This window comes from Taudactylus pleione, unplaced genomic scaffold, assembly GCF_031769625.1.
Source record: "Taudactylus pleione unplaced genomic scaffold, aTauple2 ptg000398l, whole genome shotgun sequence".
NCBI classification, from domain to species: Eukaryota; Metazoa; Chordata; class Amphibia; order Anura; family Myobatrachidae; genus Taudactylus; species Taudactylus pleione.
The window spans coordinates 3,168,490-3,193,237 of record NW_028284800.1 but is presented as its reverse complement, the minus strand read 5'-3'; the positions used below and the strand labels follow the sequence as shown (position 1 = coordinate 3,193,237).

Below are 24,748 nucleotides of genomic sequence, written 5' to 3'. Positions count from 1 at the left end.
TTTCTTGAGTTCACTAACTCTATTGTCAAACCAAGGGGCTTGAAGGTGTGGTATGCGGGGTTGTATACGCACAGGGGCGATGATATCCATTGCAGCTGTCACATCTCTGTTATAGTAATGGACTAGAGACTGACAGATATTGCATAATAGTTTCTGCTTACAGATTAAATTTATTGCAGGAATGTTGCCATTTTGGTCTTGTATTGGCTTTGGGCACTTAACATTTTTAAACAAAAACATAAATCTAAACATTTTAAATATTATTAAATAGAGAAAACTAAAGGTGCGTACCATTAGGCAATTAAACAGGCCGATTGAATGATAACGACATGTTATCATTCAATCGCTTATTAATCGCAGGCAAATCGTTCACAAATTGGCCAGGTAAATGTCAAAAACGGTCTGCGATGCGCATGCCCGCTGGTCGTTTTTGCTATCTATCATCACCAGTACATGCTGGTCAACCTGACGATCACTTCAGGTTCAGCATGTACGGGGATGATGGATGTGTCTACAAATGAACGTTCAGTGTAGGCACATCACAGACAAAGAGACGACAGTACGATTACAATGTCGTAATTGTGCTCTCGATTCTATGTCTATTAGTGGATACGCACCTTAAGATTTATGTCTCCTAAAATGACCCTCTCTTGTGTACAGGGTCTCTCCCCAGAATTACACTGTTTTGGACTTGTAGAGTGTTACTATGTTGACAGGATAAGCGACTATCAGTGTGTAACACAGCCCAGAACCTTATCATCACAGCATAGGAATTTTCTGACAGAGGCAGGTCAGTAGTCAGCACAGCTAAGATAATCAAAGCAAAGTCTATTTCGGCAGTGGTTCTCTATTTAGGCACAGATCACAGTGTACAGAATCTGTTTTTCTTCCCAACTACTAATCAACTATAGTGCTCCAGTATCTGAGGTGAGCGTCACACGTGGGTGAAGTCCATGAATGGATGTCAAATGTCAAGTGCAGTGCACGCTCTCCACATAATGTACCAAAGCAGAATGTGCTACAATCATTTCTATTAGTAATATGAAGAGATGAAGGGGATCTCTTGTTTAATTTATATTTTCACCATATGTTATCATCTTTGCCAACTAATTTACTGAAAAGTTTTAAACATTAGACATAAATTACCAAAGATCCACATGCTAAAGTACGCAATGACTTCATGCAATCACATCTGACCTCTAAATCAAGTCTATTATCTGTGTAACATAATATAGGAACAACGGTTTTGGGGTCTAATTAACAAACAGTGATAAGCCATACCCCCAGAGTAAGACAATTTTACAGCTTTGCTGCATATGAAGTGCTACCAACCCCCAGCATGGTAAATTGCAGGGGTACATCATTATGTATCACAGAGATATGCAGCGATACTTACATAATTATAAGTATCGCTGACTGGGCCTCTTACACTTATGATAAATAGACCCCTTTGTGTCCATGGGGACATGTACTTGTCACCTTCAGAATGGTGAAGGCAATTTTGTGAGCAGAATATTCTAGTGATATCAGTGAGACATGAGGACAACGGGTTTTCAGAAGTGGATATGTTGCCCATGGAATCGGTATGAAATACCGCCGTCCCTCTGGCCGGCATTTCGAATCCCGGCTGCGGCAGGCCGACAGAAGCAGAGATCCCGGCAGCGGAAGCCTGATAGCGCTGGAAATCCCGATCGTCCGCAGGTAAGTAAGAACTAACCTAACTCCCTAACTCTCCTTAGGGGTGCCTAACCCTAACCTGCCCCCCAAGTGCCTAAACCTAATCCCCCCTGTAAGTGACTAACCTAACCCCCCCTCCCTTCCCCACTGCCTAAACCTAAGTCCCCCGGGGGGGTGCCTGACCCTAAGTCCCCCCCCGGGGTGCCTAACCCTAACCCTGCCTCACCCTAGCCTGACCCTAACCCTACCGGGGTGGGGGGTGATCGAAGTCCCTTCAATCGGGATGCCGGGCACCTGTCTCCTGGCGTCGGGAAAATGACAGGCGTCTAGATATAGATGCCTGTCATTTAACCCCCGCCGGGATAAAGCATTCATTTAAAACCCCTGAAAGAAGAGACTCAGACCTAACGGCCTGATTCAGGTTAGTACGTAAACCCAATGGTTTACGTACTAACACGATGGTTGGTGAACTGCGCATGTGCAGGACCCACTATGTGCATGTGCAGAATGAGTCCTGCGATCACACTGGCAGTGACCGACAGCTGCAGTCTGATTGGTAGGCTGCGGCTGTTTGAAGGCGGGGAGGGGGTGGAGTCGGCCTGCGTTCTCGAAGACACAGGTAAGACGGCCATTCTGAGTTTCTCAGATCTCTGAGTATCTCAGATGGCCTGAGGCTGCAACCATCGCGATGGATGCTCACAATGGTGAGTCAATGCTGAGTCTTCAGACGCAGCACTCGGATCGCAGATACTGACAAAAGGTGTCTATTTTCTCAAAGGTGCCTCCTGCAGCATTAGACGCAGTAGCAATGTCCAAAGACACAGCAACAATGTGTACTGCGTCCACATCTATATCAGGCTCTAAGTGTGATCTCAGAAATAAACATACAGAATTTCTCTGTAAAATGTATACAAGATGTGAGTGAGAGCAGGGTTGCCAGGAAAATGTTGGGCCCCGATAGGCCTCATTGTGACTATGCAGATCTTGCCCCGCTGGAGGGGCTGTGGTCACAATTTGGGAGCGTGACTACACCTCTCTAATTTAGCCAATCAGAGGTTCCGTGTTGATATTGCGAATCAATAAGTGATAAGCATATGGTAATTGCTAAGAATGACAAAAAAATAAAAAAATGGGGATAATATCGTTATTACCAAAATGACGGTATTCAGGTCTGGGGCAGGGAATGCTGTTCAGAGATTCTCTGAGAGAGTTTATCAGAAGACACAAAGATTCTCGGCCTCTTAGGGAATATCAAATGCTGCTAGGACAACATCAATTGAGTTTAGATGTACCCAGCGATGTCGCTAACAATCCCAGCGCTGGCGGGCCAATATACATGGGGCGGTCCGTACACACTGGCAATCTGGTGCCCGCCCGCCCGAAATGCCAGCCCCCTGCAGAGCGCTACATGGGATTGTCAGCCGCATCGCCTGATCTGACATGCAGTACATAAGATCAGGTGATGAAGCTGACGACCCCACGGGAGCGCGCACTACACGATGTAGTGCATACACACTGCACCATACTTGCCGACATTATATATCTGTTGATTACTTTAAGGGGGCCGGGCCGGAGTGTATTCGTAAGTAGGCCCCGTCCCACTACAGCAAAACGCAGCGATTTGCGGCCCCGTGGGTAGGGGAGGGGCTAAATTACACAATTCACATCATTTTAGCCTAGCCCCCTACTCGCAGGCCCAAAAACTCCTGGTGAAATCTCCCCATCCTGCTTACTTCACTAGGAAGTGGGCGGAATCCGGGAGATATGCCTACTTTTCCGGGGTTGCGGGGGGCTACCCAAAAAATCGTGAGCCTATACTCAATGCACATTTTTAACGATTTGTCATTCTGATGTGTTGGAATCGGCCAAATTGTTAAAGATATCGTGTAGTGTGTAGGGGCCTTAAGATATCATAATGGATCAGGCTGAAATATCCCCCCCCCCAAATATTGAAAATGCCCAACCCTACTTTGGTTTGTACAAGTCTCACCTCCTCCTTTTGAGTTTCAAAAAAATTAATTCTTATTTCAATTAGTCAAAATGTTGCTTTAGGCCCAATCTCTTGTTAACATATGAGAATATCTTATCTTGCATGCAGGTGGAGCAGGGTTTTTTGCAGTGAATGGTGAATCATTAATGATCATGGGGAGAGTCTCTGCTCTTTTGCAACAACTGAGTTGTGTTTGAAATAGCCAAGATAATTACATAGAAAACACAGCAATCAAAAACATGATGAGGTGTGGCACTGGCACTCACTGCAACACATTATGCTTTCAGTTAGTTATAGTTGGCTATAGATATGTTAGAACATATAAAGCATGCAATTAACAGGTTGATTCAGAGATGTACGCAAACCCAATGGTTTGCGTACATCTCCGCTTGTTGTAGATCCCCATGTGCAGATCTCTATCTGCAGCTACGGTCACAGTGCCCCTAAGTCGCAGCATGATTGCCAGGAGGCAGCGGATTGGGGATAGAGATTGGGCGGTGACGCCCAGTGTTCCAGTTAATGGGGACGTGTCGCCGCAGTTTTCTGTAAGTTCTGAGACTAGTGTCTGTGTCTTCCAATGCAGCTTTACTGGCCTTGGCTCCGGAGCTGCATCAGCCATTCTGAGTAACCTTAGACTCACTCAGATAGCCGATGCTGCGACCCATGGTCGCGATGGTGATTCTATGCTGCGTCAAATACACAGCAGCGATGCTAACAGTGTACAACTCTGAATCAGGCCCTAAGTCTGTAGATTTAAAGTTCCAATAACTTAGAAGGCAGAATCAGGCTAAATATCGGCAGAATCGCGCTGGTTCCTGCAATTCTAAGGTTATAGCATATGGGCCATAATCCTTGTTACAGAATAAAAAGACTGATGCAAAAATTATGTTAATAATTTCCTGATTTCAGTGGTTCTCTAATTGTGGTGTGTACAGCACACGGGAGAACTCATTTTAATATATATATATATATATATATATATACTAAAAAATAACTAACTTTATTACTAAAATAAAAAGACATTTAAAATTACACAGAAGGGGTATTTTTAATATATTTCAAAGGGATACAAATTGACGTGGTATAAATGTTATATGTAGATACATTAGAGCGTACTTACAGTAGTATAAATGAACATATTTTAGAAGATTTGCTAAATGTATACCATTATATATATATATATATATATATATATATATATATATATGTGCTCAGAAAGTGGGTCTACAGAGACCATTCAATGAGACTGATGAATTCAATAAAACACGTTATCCTAGATGGCAGATGGTAACATGTGGAATTATAAAAGTCACAGTCTGTGCGGACAATTTATAGTGTTGTGTAAGGAACGATTAAGGATAAACCCTTATCTTTTTTTCGCAATTCCCCCTGAAGCTGTGTTTTAGGATCAGACAAAGTAGGTGTTTTAATGTGAACAGTGCTGACCTTTTGTGTATTATGGGGATTTAGACATTTAAAAGTTCCCAATTTTATTTTTAGTAAAGAATCTCGCTATTCATTTTTTTCATAATTATAAGCTTTAAATATAAAGGTCTGAAAGAGAGTGTAAGCGCTTGTCCAACATATTGAACTGTTTAACAATCTCCATAATTCTTACATGTTTTAATTATTAAAATCCTCTCTTGCGCACTCACAGTCAAAATCATAATCCCATGATGTACTCACCTAATAGTAGTAACTTGGCACCCCGTGGTTAGAGGCTTATGTAGAAACTGAACCAAAAGAAAATAATAAAGGAGACACTGTAATAAGCCACAACTGTCCTTTTTTGTGCAAGAGACCATCTGTTTATCCCAGGGATGGGGAACCTCAGGCCCGGGGACTATATAAGGCCCCCGGAATCATTTGGTCTGGCCTTCAGAGCTTTTTTCTGCTAGCCTCATCTAGAATGATACCCTGCAGCCAGAATCTATGCAACAGTGCCGCCTGGAGCGCCCTTAGGACACTTAAGACGGTTACACCGCTGCCCTTCCAGCTCCCCAGAGCATCCTCAGGATGCTCCAGGCATTGCTGTAATCACCGGCAATTGTGGCCCCACTCCCATGTGACATCACACTGAGAGGCAGGGGCGTATCTATAATGGGTGCAGGGTGTGCGGATCACACGGGCCCCTGAGTCCAGGGGGGCCCCACACCACACATCCTGCACCCATATTATTACTTACCTCCCACGTCAGAGCGGGGGTCCGGTGCTGTAAAAACGACTGGAAAATGGCCACCGTGGCCATTTTCCCATCGTTTGCGCATGTGCAGTACAGGGAAAATGGCCACCGCGGCAATTTTCCCGGTGACCTGTGCATACTCTATAGACTCTGGGTGCAGTCTAGTGCCCAGAGTCTTTTTCTCCGGTGCTGGCCCGTGCACAGCTCAGTGCGCTGCCGGCCGCCGGACAGAGAGGAGGGGGCCCATGTCAGAGACTGCACACGGGCCCCCTCCTCTCTAGAAACGCCCCTGCTGAGGGGGCGTGACCTGCACCAGGCCATGAATAATGTTATATATATATCAAAATGGCCCTCAGCATAAAAAATGTTCCCCACCCCTGATTTATCCCACAACCATCTTTATTATTTTAAATAGTTCCAAAGTGGCATATAATTGGAGAATTTGATTCATATACATAAGTCAGCACAACAAATAAACAGTGCTAACCACCAAGCTACCATGTTGCTTCCATGTCCAGTTTTCAGTCAAAATTGTGTAAAACAACTTCATAAATGATTATAAAGAGCAAGATGATAGAGTAAAGTTTGCAGTGACTGACAGGTTGGGTGGGTTAGAGTAGGATGGAACAGAGGGCCTGATTCAGACCCGGTCGCAAGCGCTGAGCGCCCTCCAACCGGGTCGATGGTGGCCCAGAGCGCATGCACATGACGGAGCCGGCTCCATCGTGCGCATGCGCGAGACCCGGATAGCGACGGGCACGATGTTGGCGGGCCGGGGGGTGGCTGCCTAAACGGAGGCGTTCCCATGAGAACACCTGTCGTTTGGGGGTGGCCCCACTGACATCACAAGTGATGTCAGTGGAGAGCTTCCGTCTCTGTTAGAGCCGAAAGTTCTCTGGGGCTTGCGGCCAAGAGACCCTACCACAAGGGTCTCGTCGCAAGCTCGATGGTCGCGATGGTCAAGACCATCATCATGGCCGCTCGCTGTAGCTGTGGGTGATCACCCACAGCTATGCGAGCGGCCAGGAGGCCGTTCTAAAAAAAAAAGCCCGGCCCTGATTCAGAGCGAGCGCTCTGTCAGAGTGAACGGGTCTGAATCAGGCCCAGAGATGGTGCATTGGTGCATCTAATTTTGTGGAAGAATAGTAAAAAGAAAAAAAAACTATGCAAATTTATTGAGCACAAGATAGAAATGAGGTAAAGGAGTGGAAAGGCATCTTTAGAAGCGTTCCTTGCTGGGCAGAAGGGCCATTGCCATGCCACAGAGGGTTTGATATTAGCACCATCATTAAGGGAGATCTGGTCCTATAATTTTATTGGGGCGCATTTCACACCTGAGATGCAGTTTGGTGCAGAAGCGCATTTCTGGGTGCACTTTGTCCAATGTTAGAAGAGGTTTAAAGCAAAAAAAGTGACATGTAATGCAGACGATCACGAAGCCACACACAAAGCGGCTACAAGGGCTGGTGGACACACGCGGGGTATCCAGATTGCGCACCGTGTGTCATCAGACCCAGTGACACCTTTGTTTAGGATTACAAAATGTTTTATGATTGCAAAGAATTACACAGCCCCCAGATATAATTGCTACTTCGTAATGCCACCCGGGTGGCAAAATATTCTGGGGAGAGAACTGTGGGTGCATAAGATACATCAGAAACATACGTCCCCTCTCTACTGAAACTAGCACAGATATCTGGCTACATGTCCATGACACTCTTATAAGATGATTCTTTTCAGTGCGTCCACGCAGTGGCCAACCAGTTGCGACGCATAAGGGCCAATTTCTCAAATGTTGAGATCCAGCCATGTACAGGGCAAACCAAACCAGTAGGCTACTTCTGTTAACGTATACATCATACACTGTCAGCAAATATCCTCTAGACAGAAGCATATCTATAATGGGTGCAAGGTGTGCGGTGCACACAGGCCCCTGGGTTAAGGGGTGACCACACACCACAAACCCTGCACTTATATAAATATACTTACCGCTCCGAGGTTGAGGTTGAAGATCCTGACAGGGGTGGTAAGTATGCCATCCCTACCCCTCTCACCCCTATCCCCAACCCTCCTTTAGTGGTGCCTAACCCTAATACCCCCCAGTGCCTAAACCTAACCTTCCCCCGATGGTGCCTAACCCTAACCTCCCCTTGTGATGCCTAACCCTCTCTCTCCGTAGCCTAACCCTAACCCTCTCTCCCTGTAGCCTAACCCTAACCCTCCACGGGAGGGTGCCTAACCCTAATCTCCCCCCAAGGGTTCCTAAACCTAAAACAGCAGCTTAACAAGCCCCGCTTACCTTTGTTTGGGATGCCGGCTGTCGGGATTTCAACATCGGAATAAAGATAGGCGTTGGGATTTCGACACCTGTCTATAGTCCCGGGTCGGGTTTCCAATGGCCGGCATCCCCCGCTCCTTTGGCCCGTCACTGGCCAACACTGCCATTTTGCAGTGAATCGCGCATACGCAGTAGAGATGTGCTGGGAACGCAGCACAGGCACAGACGGAGAGGGGGGGCCCGGTTGGAGCCCGCACATAGGCCCCCTCCTCTCTTAAACCGCCTCTGCCTCTAGATACTTGGACTTTTAGACATGCTTGTCCCTCAGATCAGGCCTTAAATGACCAGTAGTTTAGGAAAAATAATTTAAAGAAACAGATGGTTCTAAAGTGGTAGAAGGTTGGACTTGTGATGGGATGTTCACATTTCTGCACAGTGTTCCTTTTCGCATTTTTAAACCCTTGCGTCACACCTACTACAGGTGTATATGTAGTTTGCAGTGGTGTCTCCTAAGATAGAAGAATAGGATCTCACATTGATGGGTGAACTCTCTATGCACAAGTGAGAAAAGTCTAATACAAAGGTAGAAAAACTATTTCTCAGCACTTGTATCTCTGTGGAGTCAGCTACTGTATAACAAAAGTTATGCATTAGAAAAGGAAATGTTGCTAGTTATATAAGTATAATATATAGTGGAACTTGTTATTTTACTGTATTGTACAATCATTGGTATTGTACATGTCTTTCTTTTCACTTTTTAAACATTCGTTTAGACAGATCTTATTACAATCTGTGGTCAAACTTTCCAACCGAGTAACTACTGTATACTGCAATTCAGGGTAGCCAACCTTAAAAAATATGTTGTGCTGTCAATTCTAACCCCTAAGGGTCTGTTCTTTACCACAAGACGCACACACCAGTGCTAATGGCATACTGTATAGCTGCATTGCACAGCCGCGTTTAACTGACAAATCTGTGCCGTTTGGGGAGAGTAAATTCTGAGTTCCCTTCTGTAACTGCTGTTGGCAGCATTCACTAAGCAAAGCAGCCTGTGTGCCAGACACTTATGCTGAAAACACAACGTAAAAGCACAAACTTCCCTAGACTAATATAGACAGGCACGAAAAGCCATATGCCTTATAGACTTTTACTGATTAGTAGTAATTTACTGATGATGGGCAACCCCACGGTAAGTTACATTTGGGTCAATCCTGAGTTTTAGGTAGCACTTCTCAGCTATTAATCACGGTGCACTGCTATTTATGATGTTACCAATATACAACAACAGTAATAATAATAATAATAATAATAATAATAATAATAATAATAATAATAAATAATTATTATCAACTGCAATAAATTTCCATAACACATTTAACAGTAAAGATCATGTTATCATAATTTTACATTCATGTGCTTTATTGCATGGACAAAGCTTGGACATAATGCTTCTCTGCATTGAGAATCTTCTCTCCCTTTATACTTTGTTAGTAGACTGTACTAGATAAATGATAGCTAGAAGCTATAATTGTAGCTCTCTGTAAAATGTTATACATCTCCCCATCAGTCTCTCTCTCTCTCTCGCACTCTTGTTTTCTTCTGTCTTCCTCCCTAAGGGGTCTATTTACTAAGCCTTGGATGGAGATAAAGTGAATGGAGATAAGGTACCAGCCAATCAGCTCCTAACTGTCATGTCAAAGGCTGTGTTTGAAAAATGGCAGTTACGAGCTGATTGGCTGGTAGCTTTTCTCCATTCACTTTATCCCCATCCAAGGCTTAGTAAATAGACCCCTAGATCTCTTCCTCTCTCCCCCTATCACTCTTATGTGCCCCATCACATCTCCATACTAGTCCCCTTACTATTCACCATTTCTACTGCAGTGCATACTATGCAATTCCCTTCCATTCAGGCCAGTCACATGACCCGGCTCAACTGTCGCTACAAATCCCTTAATTTGTCAGGAAATGTTAAACCCACCACCCCCTCTACATACCCATACCTCCCAACATGACCCTCTCCAGGAGGGACACAATGCTCTGGCCTGGACTTCCCTGGTAATTTATGATTGGTGGCGGCTCCAGAGGTGGGGCTGTAGTACAGTCCAAAGTTCTCCAGTGGGCGGCAGGAATCCCTTCAAGTCCTGTGGAATCTCCTGTCCCTATGTGTGCTGAGGTCTGGAGGAGAGGGAACTTCCTCCAGGTAGCGGAGGTGACAGCAGCTGTGATAGCAGAGGTCATGTGTCCTCTCATGGAGGTGTAACAACCCTGACACTAGTCAGCTCTCTCTCCCTCCCTCATTGTCTAAAAACAAACCTCAGCTGCCTTATGAATAATACGGCCCTGTCTAATCAGAGATTGTCGTGAAATACAAAAAGATTATACAACCATTTTTACAAAGACCTATACTAGGGGGGAAACATTGAATTTGTTGTACAGTCAATTTAATTCTAGGGCTACATTTGATCATAAATGGATGAAAATTATATAGAGTAATCTTGTGCCACAAATGCCTACATGAGACAGCGGACAGTGCAATATGATTTCCAAATACAAAGTTTTCAAGTTATTAAAGAGTAAATGAATATAGGTCTACAAATACACAAAGTAGGGTACAGCATTGTGTTGTTACTTTTTGCTTTCGTTAATTTCACACATGCTTATGGTTCTGTTATTATTATTATTATTATTATTATTATTTTTAAGCACAATCCAAGAAGAAGCAGGAGCAGAAAAGTGCATCATCGAGCCCACAGCAAAGTTTGTGTAACGACACGGAGAACCAACAGTAGACACTTGTGCCCCTATCACTGCACTCAAAAGAGCAAAGTGAGTGGGCTCCATCAGCGCCGGCCAAGACTCTGAGAAACCATCGCAAACTCTTCTTACCGGTGGCCTCAGAAGTTTAAAGACCTCAGTCAGGGAGCAAAGGTCAGCTAGGGAGCTAACTTTTCATCAACTATTTACTCATTTTGGGGTATTATTACCTAGGAGCATGAAACTTCATTAACGAGAGTATGTTTAAAAACCTAAGAGGCCCTAAGCAAAAACCTCGTTTGGGCCCATTGCCCTATTCTCTTTGTTACAAGCAACACACATAAAAACGGACTAAATGAATCCAGGACCATCAATGCTCACTGGCAGGAGCCCAAGTTGCATAATGGATTAGCCGTCTCTGCCATTAATTAGGTTTGGAAGCTTCATAGTAATTGGTTAAGTTCAGAACTCCCAGGGTCCCCCATGTCATTTACACCATACCACAATACCTGGCGGATAAATGTATTGGGTAATTATTTTATTGTTGTGTCTCATTTAGAGGGGACTGTTCCAGAGCTGATTGTCACAGCATAAAGTGTAGAATACAGAACAGTACTGATAGAGTTACATTTACAGTTTCTCATGTGACACCTTTGTAAGCAAGAGAGATCTCATCTGGACATCTGCCCTCTATTAGTCTCTGCTTGTAAACCAATTTCTGTTGAAACATGCATTGCTGCTTTGAGAATGATGTAAGTGAGATATGAGCTTATAGATCACAACAGGAAGCAATATGCAGGGAAAACAAAGAATAAACAAAAACACACACCTCAAAGCTTCTAATTACTAGTGATACAGTGCCAATCTGTGTATGTGTAGATGTGGATATAAGCAATGCAAAAGAGACTCATCAGAAAGGAGGCCTGCTGTATATTTGTCTTCTAGTACAATGTTCTTGCCATTCGGGGAAATGCTGCCAAACAGCTAACCAATACAATAAGTGCACATATATGTCTCACCTCTCTATCTCCAATTGTGTACAATCAGGGCCATAACTAGGGTAGTACAATATGTGTTCTGAATACTGGAACCCACCTGGGATCACGACTCAAGGCTCCCCTGCTGGCAGGCGCTCATGCACACACACATATACACATACACACATCACTTGGTCACCCATGGCACATGCCCTGCCAGCAACACTCTAGTTCAGGGGTCAGGGAACTTTTTTACCTTTTACCCCAAAATATATTTAGATACGCCGACGTTACCCCCTTGATTTGAAAGGAAGGAAATTATATAGTAGTGCCCCCATATAATGCCCCTGTAGTAGTGCCCCCATATAATGCCCCTGTAGTAGTGCCTCCAGTTATACCCCTGTAGTAGTGCCCCCATATAATGCCCCTGTAGTAGTACCCCCATATAGTGCCCCTGTAGTAGTGCCCCCATATAATGCCCCTGTAGTAGTGCCCCCATATAATGCCCCTGTAGTGCCGCTTGTACAAAAAAAAACCACTTAATCCCCGCTCTTGCATCCACTGCCGTCCTGTCCGCCCGGCTGCTCCCCGGAACTATGGGAGAGACGTCATGACGTTTCTCCCATAGTGCGCATGGAGAGAGCCGGAAGCTGGAGTTCAGAAGAGAACTCCAGCCTCCGGATAACGCGGCGCTGCAGGGAAAGAGCCGGGCGCCTGCTGGTAATAACATCTCAGCGGGCGTCTGGCTTAGAGCCTCCCTGCGGCACAGCCGTGAAGCATATGAATCATAGAATGATTCATATGCATGCCTGGCTGTCCGTCCATTACCCCCAGGAATTTCAGTTTTACCCCGTCGGATAATTTACCCCTGTTCCCTGACCACTGCTCTAGCTGCACCCCTGGAGTGTCTACTCCATCTTGGAGGCCATGGCTTCACCTCCAGGCCATTAGAGCCTAGAGTGCCCTATACAGGAGACCAGATTGCATAATGAACAATCTGTCGGCTATTATCACTACCGTTGTACGGGGACATTATCAGTAAGGTTGGGGTTTTTTTCAAATTACTTTAAATTTTTTATCAAAGGATTTAAAAACAATTGACAAATCTTAGTTAAACGATTGATAGTACTGTATGGGGAATGCACTGGAAGCAAACGGACGCCACACATGCCAAATACGCAGCAAAAACCATGTTGCTAAATCATTTGTTACTATCAGCGCAGTGTGTCGGCATATGAGCGCTCCAGATATTTGTGTGAAATAACAATATTGTATGCCTGCCTTCCATACCTCACAGTTATTCTGTCAGAATGACAATAACATACACAGAAAGCGTAGTGACATATTGATATAATTGATTGTACTGCATACATAACACAATTTAGCAGACAGAAATTCCATCTTCTGTATGTCAGCAGCAGTTATTAATCTGTGCTATAGTCTTCTGCAGCCCAATATAAACAATACTGTGTGACATCACTACACTGATTTCAATACCAGCTTCATTTGCTATGCACAGTTGTAGAAGAACTGTAACATTTTAGTTTACATTAGATAAAAAGGAAAGCTCCCGCTGTTGTGTCACTCAGATTAGTATACTGTATAGTAATATGTATTATAACTTAGCTTCGTCAGGGGCAAAAACCAGGGCTGTACACGAAAAGTTACATTTGAGGAGGAGGGGTTGTCTTTTCTCTGTATTGTCCCAAGGACTAAAATTGTGATTATACAAATACCTAGGACATATATAGATAGATAGATAGATAGATAGATAGATAGATAGATAGATAGATAGATAGATATTTTATGTAATCATTGTTATTGGGGAATAAAGAGCAAAAACACAGATCTAAATAAATAAGAGAACAAAGATTTGTACTTGCATGATGTATATATTGTGAGGTATCAACACAAAACGTTAAACACTTATGTTATACAGCATACAGTACATGCCGATATTAAAGGTCCCAGACAGATAACACGGAGGGAGGAAGCATGGGGCAGCAAGATGGGAGTTGCAGCATTCGCATCATTGGACCCTCCCCCCTCTCCCGCTATATAAAGCCAAGATTATAGTAGTTTATCAGTGAACAGGTATCCAGTCATTGTAGAATAGCTGACGATCTAGGTAGCACATTTTAAAAAAAATCTTTAATAAAATTTAGCAGCAGGATCACAACTAGCCCATCAACTTTCACACATTTAAAGCATAAATTATATATAAAAGCAAAATCAAGCACATTTTGCCTACAGTAAAATCTAAGTTTTAAATCCAGCAAAAAAACCAAACACAATTTGATTTTGTCAAATTCCAGCATATTAAATAATCCCCTAAATTTTGCAGTAAAAGTTGAGAAAATGTAGTAATAATTGTTGTTTGTCTACTTTAGGTACAAATGTGACAAGTCATCTGGTGAACTTTTCTGATGCCGGCATGACTCCTGTGAAACCATTACAAATGAGAATAAGGTTTGCTATAAACCTTTCATATAAGGTGTTGCTAAAACTGTCTGTTCCTGGAGTTAGCGGTGTTATATCATCAAAAAGACTTGTCCAATCATGAAAGATGTTATTTTGTCTTTCAAAAACCATCCAACTTATTTACCTCTGATACAATTTCTACAATAAATGCTTTATTCCTGCACACACCCTTCACTGTTAATATTTTTTTAAAATTCCTGTGCTGAATATATTTTAGTATTTTTGAGTTCAACATATTCCTAGTCCGATATCTGTATTTCTTTCAGTGCAGTAATCACAAAATAGCACATTGTATTATTTGTATTAGAATATACCAGTGGTTTATGTATAACCCAAATCCAAAATCCACAGTAGTTTCCATTTTTCATGCATCTACTTAAAAAATAAATGGTCAAATAGTTGAAAAGAAGGACTTTTATTGAATTTTCTGATGAGCTGCAGTTCTTTACATATTACTAAATTAAATTTGGTCAAACAGTAAAAAAAAATCTAGATTGTTACACCTTTCTACACACACCAAAATAGTTATTTATGTGTTAAAAATAATAATTTATTGTTTACAACAGGAATATTTTTGTAATAACAAATCTGTGTAATTTTAACTTTGAATAAAAAGTTATCTAAATAGCATGAAAAAAGTTTTTTTGTTTTTTTGTTTAATTAATTATGCTAATGAATATGGAAGTACTTAATGACCAACTTTCCCACTACATACCATGTGCCACTGATGGAACAGCAATGTTCCATGAAAAACATGCCAGGCGAGCGTTATTTTAGCTAACTGTAAACTACCCGGGAGCGGTTGGGTATATTTTGTCTACATTCATCATGTCGATATGATGAACTAGTTACAAGTTCGGACTAATACTCTGAAGCTTGCAGCCGAGATGCTTGCCAAAACCACTCTCCTCTCTGTAGGGTAGTTCCACATTTTCTTCTGACACCAATATTCTGCAGGTTGCGGCTGAGACGCTTGCCAGAGACGCTCCCTTCACTAGCAGTGCCCTGGCATTTGCCCGCTGAAACAGATTATTAGATGCTGGGATTATTCATTCCAATGGCTTGCCTTTTCATTTGACAGTGCCTACAGACTACCCGCACATACGGACAACCGAAGGTGGTTACTCTATCAGCATCCAGTGCTACCAGCCTATAGGTAGTAGTACAGTAAAGGCGCTCTACATACAAAATGGGCTATTATTCCTACGGATCCTGCATACTGACAGGCTAATTATTGGCTATATAGCAATTACATGTGAATTCCATATATTATATTTGAGTACTATCCAGAGGAACAGTATCTGACACATCTCATTGGTTCTAAGTTTTTTTTAATACAGTATAATCATATGATAGTAATTTATCATTCACATGACTATAGTTGTGATGTTTATATATGTTTTATATTAAATGTGGGTTTTTTAAGCATTTCCTATTAGTAGCGCTCAGTGGCGTCACTATGGGGGTGCGAGTCACACCAAAATTAGGCTCCTCCTCAGTGACAGGAGCAGGGTGCTGCAGTGTCACATTCTCCTGCAGCACTCATTTCCTGTCACAGAGGAGGAGTCGACAGTGCAGGCACAGTCTCCTGGGACAGCCCAGCATGTCCGGGGATGCTGGGTACACCCCTGGAGAGATGCTACAGGGAGTTTCTTTGAGGCCAGGCCCCTTTATGGTAGACCACACCCCCTTTTCGGGCATGCACAGCAGCGGGGATTTAGACTGTGCACCGAATGTCACCGGTCCCAATGACAACTCTGATAGCGCTCTCATAATTCTTCTATTTCCATTGTATATTGGTAGGTGCAGATCATACCTATCTGAGCTGCTTACTAATATGGAATTAGCATATTAGTGATCTTTTGGTTCAACAAGCACACCTACTTTCATATTTGTCCATGGTCCAGTTCTTCCATTGGTCCATGGTCCAGTTCTGACTCTGATTTGCCCATTGTAGGTGCTTTTGGCAGTGGACAGGATACAGCATGGGCATTCTGAATGGTCCCAATATGCAACAAGCTGCGATTATAGCCAGCATCTACTTTTTTGGCAATTTGTGTTACACTAGCCCTTCTGCGTGATTGAACAAGAGGGGCTACCCTTCGCTCCCCATGCGCATCAATGAGCTTTGGGTGCCCATGAACCTGTCCGCGGTTCACCGGTTGTCCTTCCTTGGACCACTTTTGGTAGGTACTAACCACTGCATACCAGGAACATACCACAAGACCAGTCATCTAGCCATCACAATTTGGCCCTTGTCAGAGTCACTCAGTTCCTTACACTTGCCCATTTTCCTGCTTCCAACACATCAACTTCAAGAACTGACTGTTCACATGCTGCCTAATATATCTCAACCCTTGACAGATGCCATTGTAACAAGATAATCAATGTTATTCACTTCACTTGTCAGTGGTTTTACTGTTATGGGTCAGGAGTGCTCTACTCCAGCTGTTGTGGCAGTTTTAGCACTCCGTAAAAGCCAAACTGTGGCAGGGCATGCTGGGATGTGTAGTTCCACAACAGCTGGAGGGCCACAAGTTGAGCACCCCTGATGTGACTGATCGGTGTACATGCTGTGCAGTAATCATTTATGTCACAGAGATTGCATTGACATACCAATGGAAATTAAATCAGTTCATTGCTGTTTTTAATGATTATTTGCTTTTTTATTTTGTATGTGATTGTATGACCACAGGACATCTTAAGAGAGGAGGGGGCCCGTGTGCATTCTCCGTGCAGGGCCCCCTCCTCTCTCCCCGGCGGACGGCAGCCAGCTGACGCGCCCGGCCGGCCACCACAGTGTGCCCAGAGTCTACTGCGCATGCGCAGCACGCTGGAAAAATGGCCGCAGCAGCCATTTCCGGTGTTCTGTGCAGCGCTGACACCCGACGTGGGACCACGGACAGGTGAGTTTTAAATTATATGGGTGCAGGGTGTGCGGTGCAGGGCCCCCCTGGACCCGGGGGTCCGTGTGCCCCGCACACCCTGCACCCATTATAGATAAGGAGTTGTATTTTATTGTTATTTTATATCAGTAAAGCTCATCTACAATTTTGTGGCATTTAATTAATTGTACATTATTGTACGGCACATCAGTGCTCCTCTATTTTATTCTTATTTTCCTAAGAGTTTACCCATTAATGGTTATTGGACATTTAAATTAAGCACATTTTGCCTTAACTAAGCTGCTGTATCTAGTATAATATTCTTCTATATCTCTGTGCAACTAAAGATAGTTATTCAGTTAAATATTATGGAAACGTGAGATCAGAGTTCTTTAAATTTGCCTTGATAATACATAAAGCAATGAGACTTACATATGGAACAACCATTCTAAAATGCACTTAAAATATCAATATCTTAAAACGATTTCAATCGACGTTTGTAGACAATTCCTGTATAGTAAATGCTTTGAATGTAATTGCCAAAGTATACCTATACTGTATATTAAAATATTGCTATCAGAATCACTATATATTCTAGTAGCTTAAAGAGAAGAATGACCACTTCCGCAGTGGCTTTAAGAATATGCTCTAATAGAACATTACATTTTGAAAGCTCCATTACGAAGACAAATCTTTTTTCAGTCGTTTAAAGTCACCAGCTCCGTCCAATTTTACATGATAGCTATTCATACTTAAAAATAAATCAGCTTTACATATACAAATAGTTCAAAAATCAACACTGTTATTATATATATATCAAGTGATGAGTAATGGGATACAGTTGAAGATTCTGAAAACAATTGTTAAGTAATGACGATTGAACATTTTTGCAAGTGTCATAAAACCATTTAAAAGTTGATATGATTCAAACAGATGCACAAATCAAACAGTGTTATAAATAGTAGACACAAACAACTTTGTTAAACCAATGCAGAGACAAACATTAATTGAAATACAGTAAGTGTAAAAAAAAAACTTACTTTCATCTCCGATGAACTCCTCATAAGATGACCAGGAAGAGTTCTCCACTTCCCAAGACAAACTTTGAGATATGGTTTTGTTATAGTCGACGAAATCTCGAACGCATTTTTGTTTTAAATGGCCCATAAAGAGTTGTAGCCCTATCAGGGCAAAGACGCTCAAACAGAAAACTGTTAAGATCATAACATCTGCAAGCTTCCTTACTGACTGGATGAGAGCACCTACAATGGTCTTCAGTCCTGTGGAGAACATCAACAATAAGATACAAGCTACTGCAGAACACAGTACAAAACACAGCAATGTTACTGGATATATGGTATATTGTATACCTACTGCAATTTGCAAGAGGCTGAGCATTACAAGTCTCCCAGATGTTCCGTGATCATATTAGAATACAGTGTCAGGATTGGTATACTACTCATGTGTCTCAGAAGTGTCTGCAGTAGGGATATGTTATTCCTTACAATATGCATTTGTTTCAAATAAATACTATATGGAGGACTATTTTCAAGTTGCAGTTATTAACACGTTGCATAAAATGAAAAGCGACCTGCACATTAGGGCAAACTTCATCAATCCATCCCCACAGAGAAATCCAGGGGAGAAAGGAGGATGGATTCATCAATCCATCCCCCCTTCTCCCCCGGATTACTACAGTTACCTTAATACTGTAGGAGAGTCTTTTAACCATGCAAGAACACGTATGGTGCAAGCTGTCCACGGAGCTTTAATAGATGTCCATGGACGAGCTTCCATGAAAGTGCTATGTATGGATGCAATTTCCAGACTTTAAAACTTACTCTCCTAATAAAGCCATCCCAACTATAGGACATTGCAGGATTGGTTAAGAACAGTGTTGGTCTAGTGTGTGACCCCTTAAGCTGGCCACACACTAGACCAACTTACATCCAACCAGCCAACTAGTTGATTGGTTGGAATGAAAATCTGATAAGGTATGAAAGCAAATGACAATCAGCAATTTGCTCCCAAACGTCGGAAAATGGACAAAAACTGTTGTTTGTTAAATGTTTGATCTAAACAATTTGTTCAAACTTGTCTGAACGACCATTTTCATCTGTTTTCTGGCATTTAGGAGAAAATTGCTGATCTTCATTTACTCACATTCATTACCGAGTTTTCATTCCAACCAATCAACTAGTTGGCTGGTTGGATGACAGTTGGTCTAGTGTGTGGCCAGCTTTAAGCTTGCCACACATCTAAAGATTATCTGTCCAACCAGCCAACTAGTTGATTGGTTGGAATGAAAATCTGGTAACATATGGGAGTAACTGATGATCAGCAATTTGCTCCTAAATGCCAGAAAACAGATGAAAATGGTCATCAGACAAGTTTGTTAAATGTTTGATCTAAACAATTTGTTCAAACAACAGTTTTTGTCCATTTTCCAGCGTTTGGGAGCAAATTGCTGATTGTCATTTGCTTTCATATCTTACCAGATTTTCATTCCAACCAATCAACTAGTTGGCTGGTTGGACAGATAATCTTTAGATGTGTGGCCAGCTTTAAACCATAAATCCATTGCTCAGAATGTTCAGAGAATCAGAAGGAGGAAACAGCTTTGACTGCTCAGTGATAATGACAGACACACAAGCATCTCTTCCTACTGCTTAACATGGTGATGAGGAGAGAAATGCTGTGAGCTATGTGGGAAAAGACAGGGGTAACTTTTACATTTAATTCAAAATATTCTAAGCCATCACATTACATAATAATCCCTTATCTTGATAACCACAAATCCCAGGCATTCTGCAGCATAGATCTCATATCTGTATTGATAAAATGTATTATAAATACAAAAATCAGAGCTACATACATATATACATACACACATGCACACTCAGATATTGAGACTGTACTAAAGTGTATTTACAAAGGGAAATTTAAAGCGATTACTTAGTTTATATATAATAAACTTCTGCTTGGGATGGATATGGCTGATTAACAGTTAACTACATCCCTTCTGGTATGAGCTATGCCTTGTTGTGTGTTTTAAATTGCCTGCACCAATGGTTTTCTTGTTCTATGGGCAATCCTTATTTACCAAATGTAAAAATATCTAGGTCTCTGCGTAGGCCATAAACTACACAGAGAAAGACCTAAGTACAAACACACAGTAAAAGTGTGCAGTTACAGTAGGAACTCATGTGCCTGATAGATAAGTCCATAACAAAAAGGGTTATATATCACCCTCTTGCACACAGGTGATTAATGCCTTATAATTGCTGCCTTAATTAACCTGTCAAACTAAAAATAAATGTTAGGCTTTCTGTGCCACATCCTGTAGCATCTCTACCTAAAACTGAATTACCTCTTGGGAAAATAATTCCATAAGCTGGCTGTTCCCCATCAGGGCACGGGAGGGAACTGCGTATAGCAATAATTATTTGGTGGCATAGGAGATGTGCGAGCTGGAATAGCATACACAAGTCCAAAACACCCCCAACTGACCCCTGAGTTTCAGGATCCCAGGAAAAATGTCTCCGCTAGAGAGAATGACACCTTAGGAAAAAATTGTCCTAAGTGGTAGCGCTGCATTATGGGGCCCGTACAACAGCAGTTATTGTGGCAATTCCCCGTTTTGCTGATGCAGGGGGATTGGAGAAATACAACAATGTTGGACAATATGGATTCTCCGATTCCAAACCCGAAAATGATCAGAAAGGACGAATCAGGGATTTTGAATAAGTTGAATTTCCCTGTTTGATCGCCAACCGGATCAGGGTCGGCAGAATGGGGAATCGGGCCGTAGATGTAGGTTCCAGATCTATTCTCTGTGGACTTAAGTAGATATTATTTTTAAAACATATGTGGTACTGACACAACATAGGTACACATTTGCTTCTAGGACTTAAGGTAGATTTACTTGATTTTCAAGCAGTTGTTTTTTTATCTTAACTTCACTAAATAAAATAAGCAACTCCTCCTTTTTAACAAGCAAATTCTGGGAAAAGTTGTTGAAATGGCAGTCTTTAGTCTTTTGATGGAGAGCTGTATGGATTATTCAAAGCATAACATGGACTAGGCATACCGTTTTTCCTTTATGGTAAGTTTGGAATTTTTGCTGTACAAGATAAAAAGACACTTCATACAAAAAATTGGGTTCCTTAAATTAAATCCTGTAGAATTTGTTGCAGATAAATGTCAGTTTGGTCCTATTAAAGATCCACCACTCATGCACGCAGCACACAGAGAAACATCTGAGATTACAATGTACGATAACGTGCACTGTCAGTCTTTAACCTTTGTCAGTTCTTAATACGTGTACTGTAAATAAATCATTAGATACATATACATAAAGCTGGATTAGCACACACCAAAGTGAAAATAAAACAGCTGACGGAAGGAAAATCAAAATAATGAAAACAATCAAAATAATAATAAAATGAAAACATGTATAAACATGCAACATAAAGCAGAGAATCACAGAAGCCCAGATCACTCTCTACGACACAGCATCCACAGAATGACAATTCTCTTTGAGTTGTATCTAGATCATTATAAACAGACATTGGCAATGTACATCAGAACTTTGTACAATTCTACAATCTAAACTCTACAAATTTGGAGTAGGGGCACACTGAAAATGTTACTTTAATAGTTGATTAGAGATTCAGAAGAAGAAGTAGAAGCCATATTTCTATTTGGCAAACACTCACACATATAGACTTTCCATCTCCCATGTGATAATTACTACGTGTTATATCCTCTCAGTGAAACTAATAGCTATTACAGCAGTATTCCTGGTTCCCAAACAACTGCCTTCAATAGCTGAAAACAGGATAATCCCACTATAACCACAGGTGATACTGATAGATTGGCTCTCCCATGTATTGATTGATCCCACATATTTTCGTGACAATGTGACAGGAGAAAAAAAAGATCTTCAATGCCTTTAGTTGACGCATTAGTATTGTGGATGACACTGATGTTGTCAAATAGGCATAATAATAACTGTATTTTTCTCCAATAGGACACATGGTGCTTTGCAGATACTATGAACATAATACAGAGGTTTAGATACCACCACATGTGGGGATGCAAACCAAGCTCCATGCTCAAGAATGAGCCCTTCAGTAGCGTCTTTTAATGCTTACCAAGGTGCCACGATTGTAGCCCCACCCCTCAAGGCATTTTGCCGTGATTTGCGGGTCTGTGCAGAGGGGGGCGGAGCCAATTTAATGCAAGTCAATAAGAATTGCATCATTTTGGTCATGCCCACTCTCCATAGATGTGCGAATTGCAGCATTATACCACATACAGTATGTATATGTATATATGTGCAGTATGTATATATTTATATACACAGGGTGTTTCACTCACTATTGGCCCCAAAGTTTTTCTCATAACTTTTAAAGTAATTGATGTAAATTTAGTAAAATGTGACACAGACTTACCTTGGTCTATGAGAAACCATGAGGAAGTCATAGCAAGTGTTCGCCATTAGCATCCAGGCCAGCTGTTCACACATGCACGAAGTGAAGGCCAGCTGTTCACGGGAAGCAGTCGGGAAGCCGACAGACGGAATCCCGACCATCGGCTTCCCGACTGTCTAATCCCGGCAAGGGGTTAAGTGACAGGCGTCGAAATCCCGACGGTGTATGTATGAGTAAATAAGCGCTGTGTGATACAGCAAGTTACCATGAATTGGATATAAAAAATGGGATAGTTTGTGTATACCACAAGTAGTTGCCAACTACTGAGCCATAGGAAAAGTAATGGACTTATCAAATTCTATTTCCCTTCAGGATTACTTCTGTATCAGTACATACAGTACATTAAGATACAATCCCCCAGCAGATATTTCCACCTGACTTCCTGCTATAGACTATTAATGGTGACTTCTCACAGAATTTTTTTATTAGAAAGTTATATCACATCACTATTCACTAAATCAAACCTGATTAAGACTATTTACCAACTGGTAATAGAATTATGGCTTTTACAAGATAACTTCCTCTTTTGTGACAGATGCATGCTTAAAAATTGACTGCACTTGTAAATTCACCTGAACACAATAAAAAGTATATATATATATATATATGTGTGTGTTTATATATAAAAGCACGTTGCATTTTAATTTTTAACATGAATTTTTAATCACCAGGGTGTATGTAATCTTAGAGAATCATATGAAATCGTTAATCTCCATAGTACCATAAGGTATACCTTGAACAAATCTCTGTCTGACGTATGATTGCCAGTGTCTGTGTAAGGATGCTCACTTACACACACTTTGTCATGCACACCTACCAACACCTTTCCATGCAGGTCAGAAATGTTAAGCACTAAGGCTGAACTAGACTTGTCCTCAGAATGTGCTTTAGTCTTGACATAATGTGCCCAGCAGAGCTGGTAATAGAGCAGATTCAGAATACAATCATCGCTTTTTTTCCAAACCTGCAAGCAGCTAATTATAAAATTAGTGACTAGCAATTATTAGATGCATGTAAGTGCTCTCTAACTGCAGGTTGAAAGGATCAAACCTATAAATATACTGGGACTGAGTTCTTTCTTTTTTTTTACTTCTGTGTGAAAACATTCCTTCTCCGGGGAGTGCAACAACATCCAAAATCAATTTTGCTGTCAAACTGAGGATAATAGAAGGGAAACTCTGCTGTTTCCCTAGACTTACACTGTGCTCGATTTGTATTCAACGCAGAGGCGTATTTGTTTTATGTTGTATGAAATTACATAGGGACTTTCCTGTCTCACAGTCAATTATTAGTTAGGAGTTCTTCATTTTGCTAACAGACTCGCTAAACACTGGTGTCAGAAGAATTTAAAGAGAACTTAACTTAGCTTTTGTTCGATGCATATCCTCCAATTGATAATTATGGCCCACAAATCTTTCTCTTTTTTTTGCAGCCTTATGCTGGAAATAAAGCACTTACTAAAACTGCTATAACAAGTGTGCCAGAGATTCCACGTGGTCTGTTTAGTCTAGGGCTACACTAGCAATAATCTATAAATATTATATAATATAATATGCAACCTATAAGACCACTGATAATAAATAGGCCTCTATGGCAGTGGTTCTCAAACTCGGTCCTCAGGACCCTAAACAGGTACCGTTTACCACGTCAACCAGCAGGTGCACAGGTGTATTCATTACTCACATTTTAAAAGATCCACAGGTGGTGCTAATTATTTCACTTGTAATTCTGTGAGGAGACCCGGAATACATGCACTGTTTGGGGTCCTGAGGACCGAGTTTGAGAACCTGTGCTCTATGGTATTAGCTAAACTTGTGCCTGACTATTGGATGAAAACTGACAGCTGAAAAGAGTTGCAAAGTGCAGGGTTTTCAACCTATATTGTTATCACCTGGACACTTAGGATTAAATAAATAAATTTGATTTTGTTTAATAAATGGTTTCAAATGGCTAGTGTTCCATTGAATAACCTGGGCAAAAAAATAAAGCGGTATACCAACTTCAATTATAGACATGTTTGAGCATAATA

The 24,748-nt window shown here is 41.7% G+C and overlaps 1 protein-coding gene across 2 annotated transcripts in view; it reads right to left on the bottom strand.

The window, feature by feature from the left end:
• LOC148506677 (sodium channel protein type 5 subunit alpha-like) overlaps positions 1-24,748 on the bottom strand; it is a 323,898-nt gene that overhangs the window by 245,388 nt on the left and 53,762 nt on the right. For both annotated transcript variants that reach the window (XM_088446436.1, XM_088446435.1), the window contains exon 6: positions 18,265-18,504. In XM_088446436.1, coding sequence (XP_088302562.1) covers positions 18,265-18,504 — 240 coding nt within the window. The remainder of the gene's footprint in view (positions 1-18,264; positions 18,505-24,748) is intronic.